We start from the raw sequence: 8,551 nt of genomic DNA on the forward strand, positions 1-8,551 counted from the left end.
GATGTCCACAAAACGTTTCGTTCCTCATTAGCTCCTCCCACCACAGTCTGGCCTGAGCACTTTTGACAGAGCCAGCCACTGACTAAATGAGTCGACTACGAAGTTGCCAGTGAACTTGATATTCTGCCGGTGGAGTGACGTGAGCTAGAAACGCTGTTAATCGGTGGATTTTTTTTTTACCAGGTGATTGATGTGTCCAGTTAAAACATATTTTTGAACCAGAAGGAAAAAGTTTTTCATCAGGAAAGCTTTCACAATTACACTTTCCAACGTTAAACTTTGCGATACAGTTGAAAATATGATTTGTACTCTTGAACGAAAAGGAGCAAGTAATAACATTCGGAGAGGGAGACATCCAAAACTTCCAAGCGTTATGCCTCGTGATAACTTATCCTCTCACGCCCTTATAGATTAGTCAGTTTCAGTGTCACGATAAAGCGTCTGTGCTGATATAGGTTTCTAGACCTAAATTGAGGAGGAAAGGCTTCATTTCAACTACAAAGCTCTTGTTCTTAAAACCATTCCGATCAGTTCTGCCTTTTAAAACTGAACAGAACAGAATAGAGCCAGCTGTTCACAGCGGGTAGGGGACCCAATGAGTTGAAGTGAAAAAAAAAAAGTACGGTAGAACAGGCAGAAGTTATCGCACATGGTATCCGGTATACGTCATAATGATTATTGTGGACATTTCCTCACATTGTTACTTTTGCCTGCGATTACAAGGACTGTATATACAGCCTATCAGATGTTTTTATTGATACGCAGTACTCTGCGTTATATGTGTGCAGAATGAAGGGCATTTCTCAGTGTTCGTATTTTCAATTGATATGCATCTCAGCGTGTAGGTCGACAGCCATGAACCAGCTACATTTAAACGCACATGAATTGGCGATACCCTTTTGCAGGCCTTGTAGGGTGGGTGTAGTGCCGTCAGTGCACCTTAACATGGTGCACTGTAGGCATTATCTAAGGTCCTTCGCAGCGTCCCTTCGGCCCCTAGCAGCAACATCTTAAATTCCTTTTACTGTACCTTCGTTCATATTCTCTTTCTTCCATCTGACTTTCCACCCTCTCTAACAAATGTTTCATTGTGCAATTGCGAGGTTTTCCTCCTTTGATATCTTTCAAACTTTCTCACTGCCAGCGCTTGGCCTTAGGCCTAAAGCCTATATTACATTCCCTTTTGCTGAAATATGTGTATTAGTTAAGAAAGCTGTATCAGGGGTAAAAGAAGACCTAACCTAACCTGGATCTAATTATGGTTTGTGCTACCATCGGTATACTGACGGGAAAGTTATAGTGATAGGCACTTGTTTCTCTGTTGGAGAGTGACTACATCCAAGGAGGAGCAGCTCATTTACCATGGGACAGAATAGAGCCAGTTACTCAGGGCTGAAGGAGACATGGAGAAAATTGTAGGCAAATCTTCAGTATCATTTTCCCACAATTCATATAACCTCCCAGTAGCAAGAAGAGGAAATGTTTCTTGCGTGATTAGGTTACCGTTTTTCCTATTATCATGGAGCCATCTAAAACGCTGACTAAATGAGGCATCAGCAAATCAGAATTTGATTTTTAAACATGAAACATTCATAGAAGATGGATCATAACACATCTTTGAATGTTTGTTGTTATTATTATTATTATTATTATTATTATTATTATTATTATTATTATTATTATTATTATTATTTCAGGGGAAGCAGTGTTGCCACGCTGGAAGTTGACATGGCCACGATTGAATCTCCTGCTTGCTCCTGCCCTGAGCTTGTCTGTGGAACTCTGCCAGATGTAAGGTTTTCGTACTCTCTCTCTCTCTCTCTCTCTCTCTCTCTCTCTCTCTCTCTCTCTCTCTCTCTCTCTCTCTCTCTCTCTCTCTCACACACACACACTTTGTTAGTTGTCAAAAAGTCACATTAAAATGAAACTGGATTTACAGTATTTTATTGTAGTAATACATCATTAATATTTATATCAAATGCTAAACACAGGTTTATGAAAATTATCAGTTCTTAACACTTTCCTGTTTTCAGCGAGTACGCATCTTCAGGCAGTGACAAAGTAGATATTACAACAACAAGAAAATAACAACAGCTGAATACAAATTTTATCATTTATGTGCCCATCCCATGAAGACTGGCCAAAACTAATTTAGTCTGAAATAGTAATTTTCGAAAGAGTGATTTTCGTCTTCCTGAAATGTGTAGCACCATGCAAACGTACATACACTGCGCGTGTTCACTTATATACGCTTATACTGCAGTAGTAAGTAACATCATAACACCCATTCACAGGAATTTTTGCAGCACGTCCAACAGGGAAACCTCACGACGATTGAGGAATGGCTGAGCTCTGAGGGCAACGTGAACGCAGCAACCACGGCTGGCCACACTCTGTTGTCAGCAGCCTGTATCTACAACCAGCTGGACCTTGTACAGATGCTCCTGAAGAACCCTCAACTCCACTTCAACACCAAGCACAGAGTAGGGACTCTGAGTGGACTGACGCCCTTTTGCATCGCGGCTTACAAGGGCTTGCACGGCATCGTTTTGGCCCTTCTGGAGTCTCCTTCTTCTTCTTCTTCAGCTGCTGAGGTGGGTTTTTGAGCGTTGACACTTCATTCGCAGGTTCTGTTGAATAGCTTCATCTCTGTATTTTATCATTTTCTTTCACTAGCTTATTAAGGATAAGCATACTTAAAATTTTCACTGTTACTTGCTTTAGATGCAGTGCCTCAATAGTTACCACATCCAGCCACTATTTCCTTGCAGTGGCTGGGCTCGGCTTGACTTGCCCTGCCTGTCTCAGTTTCCCCAGTTTTTCCTTAATGGTGTGACGAAGTCATTTGGCGCCGTTTAAATGAACCGAAAATGTTTTCAACCACTCGACTCATAATCTGTGGCTTTTAATCAGTCTTGTTGTGGGAATCACTCGGTTTTATGCTTATGCTATCCTGTATCGGAGGACTTTTAGATGGGGAAAATCAAAAGCAAGTGCATAGCCCCATTGACAGTGGTAAAACAAACAAATATTGCAGGAAGAGGAACCTTGAAAATACACTTTTAATTTCTGGAAGGACAAAAATCACAAAGACAAGGACAAAAATAGGAAAAATGACAATAGTCGTTCGGGGATGCATCCTAACCTATCCCTCCCAAACGTATCTGAACTCTGGACGCCTCGTCCTTCCGGGTGAGGTGGAGCCTCGACTTGCTGGTTGTAAGAATAAAGTATAACCTAACCTAACCTAATCTAGGCTGCTACTTACCACCTGGGAACGGTGTTTTTACCCCTTAACCTACGATGTAATTGTTGCTTTGCTAAATCTTTTGAGGACGGCCATGTGTGCTTAGAAAACTCAGCTAATTAGGCGTGGTCTCTTGGATGTTAATAAATCTGAAGAATAAATAATTTTTTCCACGACACTTACAGAAAATATTCCCTTTGGCTCTTTATAACATAAGATACATTTATGAAATATCTCATCATTATGGAAAACATTTATTTTTGCAGTTTCTAGCATAAGACCGGTTTTTGAAAAAATTTATTTGATTTCTTCATCTAACCATACTGTAGTTTGCAGCTTCAAATAGAATGCAAAACAAAGTTTTTGAAAACTGAATTGATTTCTTCATCTAACCGTACTGTAGTTTGCAGCTTCAAATAGAATGCACAACAGGGTTTTTGGAAATTGAGTTGATTTCCTCAGGTAACTCTACTGTAGTTTACAGCTTCATACAGAATGATCGAATATGTTTATTTTCCCCCAGTGTCAGCTCAACTTGGAGGCGACCACGAGCCGGGGCAAAAGTGCCATTAGATTAGCAGCGGAGAAGAAGCACTGGGACGTCGTGGACTCCTTAGCTGCCCTGAATTCCTCTCTGCCAGCGGAAGATTCGAAATTCGTCGAGGACCTGGCGAAGTTTGCGAACAAATTCAACGTGATAAAGCGCTTACACATGCAGACATCGAAGGTAATCGTCCCCCTCCACTCTCTCTCTCTCTCTCTCTCTCTCTCTCTCTCTCTCTCTCTCTCTCTCTCTCTCTCTCTCTCTCTCTCTCTCTCTCTCTCTGCTTCTTATTCTTGATAGAATAGAGCCAGTTGACTGTATGATTGGATGGAGAATATTTTCAAAAAAGTTTGCTCTCTCTCTCTCTCTCTCTCTCTCTCTCTCTCTCTCTCTCTCTCTCTCTCTCTCTCTCTCTCTCTCTCTCTGCGTAGTATTTTTGACAGAATAGAGCCAGTCAACGGGATGATTTAAAGGAGAACATTATCTAAAAAAAAGTTGGGAGGGAGGAGAGAAGACTCGGCGCAACAGGTCATAAACCAAACCCAACCTTGCTTGCAAGTTTAGTGCTCCACAATGCATGTTGCCTTCAAGCACGTTAGTCTGTTTGTTCAAACACCTTTTAATAGACCATGATTCTTTTTCTTGTATTGATTCAGTTTTTCCTAATTGAAAGGCATCTTAGTGAAATTTCCAGTTAACTGTCCAGTGGCAAGGATTAAAATGTCTCGGTTAAGCTATGTCGAATAGCATATGGTATCACAGGAATCACATTATTTTTCTTTAAAAATATTTATGAAGAATCTGTAATAATAAAATCCGAGTGGATCTTTCTTGTTTGTCCGCCCCAGGTGGGGGTGGAGTAGGTAGGGGATGGGGAGGGTAGGGGAGAAATGACACCTCCACCCTCCTCTTGCAAACCTGTTTGTCCGGCCCGGGTGGGACGGGGTAGGTAGGGGATCAGAAGGTTAGGGAAGATATGACGGGCAGCGCCGGGTTCCAGTGCAGCGTAGCGCGTGCCATCAAGCTCGTTTAGTAATACTCTGCGTTCTTAACTCGGGAAGTAAAGTCTCAAGTTATGGGTGATTAAGAGTTGCACTGAAATCTAGTCTTACTATGCAAGTATCTGGTCCAGAGCAATGAAGGTTATAGAACAGCCTAGTCTTATCGAATAACGCCGTTAGGAAACTCCAGTTGCAATATTAAAATAAAATAACCTTCATAGCTTTGCTAATGTACAGCCCCGAAAAACATTCAAGTTTATAGTTGAAGTGGAATAACTAAAGTGGAATAAAAAGAACCTTTAACTGATTAGATGTTAATGCAAGAAATGAAATCTCTTGGTGCCAAAACTGTCAAATGTTGTAGAAAGTGAGTCACATTTATTTCCTCGGCGAAATGTCTGGCATGTTGTTGTTGATGATTAAGCTGGCCTTATGCCAGCACGGGCTCTTGCTCATAGAGCAGCCCGTAAGTCATTTTTTTTTTTTTTGTGATGTCTAGCAGGTGGCCAAGCAACGGTTTGATGGCTCTGTAAATCTACCGCCAAGTCATTCTTTTTTTTTTCAGTCCTCTAACGTCCCTTCTTGGAAGATATGTCTGTCACTACTGATACGATTAAGCCCAACTATTTTTTTTTTCTCCCACTCTTCCCTTTTTGCACTTTCAGGATGGGGCTTGGTAAGAGCATGGAGTTGGCTGTTCTGTCAGACCTCTCATGAATAAGATAAGTTACAAATGAACAGTTTTTTAAACTCAAAGGCTACAATTATGAATCAGAATCAAAGATGAATTTCTGTAAAGTTTCTTTTGTCTTAGAAAGCACCGAAGCACCTCAAAGTAATTCGTAGATAGTGGCTGTCACGCGCCCGTTTGTTTCTTCCTCACAGGAAGATTGCTCCATACCACCTTCGGAAAGGGTCTATGCAAATGACACAAGCCCTCGAGGTCTCGTTTTGATATTGAATTACAAGTTCGAAGGCAACCCCGAAATGGAGAGAAAAGGCACGGAGGCTGATGTCGCTCTCCTTCAAGAGGTCTTTCACGAAATGGATTACGTCACAGAGCTCCGCTGCGATTTGTCGGCGTCTGACACCGAAAAGGAGCTTGCAGACTTGTGTCAGCAGGACCGCCTGAAAGACTTCAGCTGCGTCGTCGTGGTCGTCTTATCTCACGGCGAGAATCAAAAGACATTTTGCACTGCGGATTCAAACGCGATGACCACAGACGACCTTCTTTCATATTTCGTCCCGGACCGGTGCCCTCACCTGAGAAGTAAGCCCAAGATATTTCTCCTCCAGTTTTGCCGTGGCGTCTACGCGGCCAATCAGTTGAACCTAGGACAGCGAGCACAGTCAGACCACGTTGTCGTCAGAAGAGACGCCTTCACAGACATGATGTGCCTCTACGCGGCGCAGGAAGGTTTCAAGAGTTGGCGCTTCGAAGGAAAGCCACACGATCCCTTCACGGGAACGCCGTTTATTCGGGCCTTCTCCCAAGTGTTGAGGACCAAATGCCACATGTTCCTCGATGACTTTCTGAGGGAATTCATCGCAGAATACAATAAGACGCTGTGCGGTCAGCCCGTGGAAGTTAAGGAGCTGAATTTTAGGAAAAAATTCTGTTTCAATCCCGGCAGACGGTGACAAGTGTAGGTTAATATTACACTTCAAGATTTGTATGTGTTTAGTCTGTAAGCAGCTTACAAAAACCGTTTATGTTCTTTACCACAAATGTGTTAACTCGCTCTCGTTTGTAGCTTTCTGTATTTGATCGTTCACCTTAATGCACGAACTTCTTACTTAGACTGTCTTAGAACTACGGTACATTTAGCTTCTGAATATGTTCTCTGATTATCCATGCTGTATCTTCCAACTGGTGGGCGGTTGTTATTTTTCCCGACTGTTGACTAAGCGCGTCTCTGCACAACGCAGGCGCTGAGAGCTTTCTTTTGTTGATAAGAGACCACATTGGCTTGTGCTTGCTTATCAGCCAATTGGTTTTATGGTTGTCAGTACAGTAATGGGGGTTTCTTTTTACAGGTTGTCCCCAAATTTTGATACTGAAATGATGAAGTGCTCATAATTAGTGTCACCTTTGTTAAACTACGTCCTATTATTACTTAATTGTTGTACATAGTTACTAGAGGAACCTGTGATGCATTTGGCATGTTTGTGTACAACAGAGCACTTGAAAGATAAGGGGAAACACATTTGAGTTTATCATCACTACACACCCCCCACAAGTTGGGCATTGCCCTTTCACTCCACCTATCCTCGGGTGCTGCCCAAGACCCAGCCCCCCGCCCCCCAACCTGTACGTCGAATTCTTGTTGAACTTATGTATACATCTCAATGGTTAATTTACAGAGAATTAGTCTGCATCTTATTGGTCAAGTTTACAAAGATTTATCACATCACAGATTCATGAAGATGTTCAGAGGTTTTAAAACATCCATTAGCTTGCAGTTACATTCGGTCTTACAAAGGTTACACATTTTCATCATCGTTTGGGTTGGTACATACTCGGGAAATTGGTTAACAGGTCCTTTGACACAACAGTCATTTTTACCGAACTGTATTCTAGAATTGTTTGTATACTGATATGTTGAAGTAAGGCTGTATCTTATTGTATTTCTTTGATCCCGTATGATCCTACAATGGATGTTTATAATTTATGCTCTGTCAGTGACAACCTCTTTTAATAAATTCTGTTTTCCACCTTGAACCCCATGGGATGGAATTTAAACCTTTTGCCTTTCAAAAGCCTTCAACACTTTCCTTATCTTTTGTGGGTAATAACTTTCTTATATTAAACACTTATGTTTGGATTACTTGAATACACATTGAATTGTTTTAAGCCATACAAGCTTAAATCACCGTACCCCATAGGGAGGTAGTACCGTCAGTGCGCCTCATGTGGTGCACTGTAGGCATTACTTAAGGTTCTTTGCAGTGCCACCTCTGCCCCTAGCTACAACCCTTTCATTCCCTTTACTGTACCTCCATTCATATTCTCTTTTCCATCTTACTCTCCACCTTCTCCTAACAGTTGTTTTTTAGTGCAACTGCGAGGTTTTCCTCTTGTTACACCTTTAAAACCTTTTGTACTGTCAGTTTCCCTTTCAGCGCTGAAAGACCTCACAGGTCCCATCGCTTGGCCTTTGGCCTAGATTTTAAAATCCATTCCATTCCATAAGTCACTGTAAGTTCCTAAAACTGGATCATGTTCAAACTATGCTGAATTATCAGAGCTAAAGCTGCAATAGTCAAGCCCACTTCCCGCTGGGTGGGATTATCAAGAAATCAGAGAATTTGCGTGATTTCTATGATATCACTTATCTGTTAACGTATGGTTGATAGATAAGACAAATTAATGGTCTATTTGGAACAGTTACATAAAAGTTCCCATCATTAACTGAATAAATTCTCCTCCATTGTCACTGATGTTGCGGAGACACCCAAATTTATTTGCGAAAGAACAAAGAACATATGCAACTGGCATGGCAAGTTTGTCCGAAATTATATGGACGGGCGCATTAAAAGCACCAGCGAGTATGCATTTCATGTTGAAAACAGAGGACTGAAAAGTATGACAAACAAAGCCAAGCTTACGTTGGCCTGATATTCTGTAAATGGAAAAATGGATTTGAGAGAGTGGACATGTGGTTGATGCAGGAAGAGAGATGTGAGGGCGAATTCATTACTCTTTATCCATTACTCCATAGCTGATGGCGATGCACTCGATGTTCAAGAGATGCTCAG

General features: G+C 41.6%; 1 protein-coding gene across 4 annotated transcripts in view; it reads left to right on the forward strand.

Moving 5' to 3' along the window:
- LOC136855462 (caspase-1-B-like) overlaps window positions 1–7,536 on the forward strand; it is a 282,737-nt gene extending 275,201 nt beyond the window's left edge. Inside the window, exons 1-5 of one of the 4 annotated variants that reach the window (XM_067132526.1) lie at window positions 52–183; window positions 1,698–1,791; window positions 2,295–2,594; window positions 3,771–3,974; window positions 5,678–7,536. In XM_067132526.1, coding sequence (XP_066988627.1) covers window positions 1,729–1,791; window positions 2,295–2,594; window positions 3,771–3,974; window positions 5,678–6,433 — 1,323 coding nt within the window. In that variant the 5' untranslated portion in view covers window positions 52–183; window positions 1,698–1,728 and the 3' untranslated portion in view covers window positions 6,434–7,536. Of the gene's footprint in view, window positions 1–51; window positions 1,416–1,697; window positions 1,792–2,294; window positions 2,595–3,770; window positions 3,975–5,677 lie in introns of those variants that run through there. The other 3 variants (XM_067132529.1, XM_067132528.1, XM_067132530.1) reach the window with 3 other exon arrangements.
- Window positions 7,537–8,551: the final 1,015 nt, after the last annotated feature.

The sequence above is a fragment of the Macrobrachium rosenbergii genome, chromosome 31, assembly GCF_040412425.1.
Source record: "Macrobrachium rosenbergii isolate ZJJX-2024 chromosome 31, ASM4041242v1, whole genome shotgun sequence".
NCBI lineage: Eukaryota > Metazoa > Arthropoda > Malacostraca > Decapoda > Palaemonidae > Macrobrachium > Macrobrachium rosenbergii.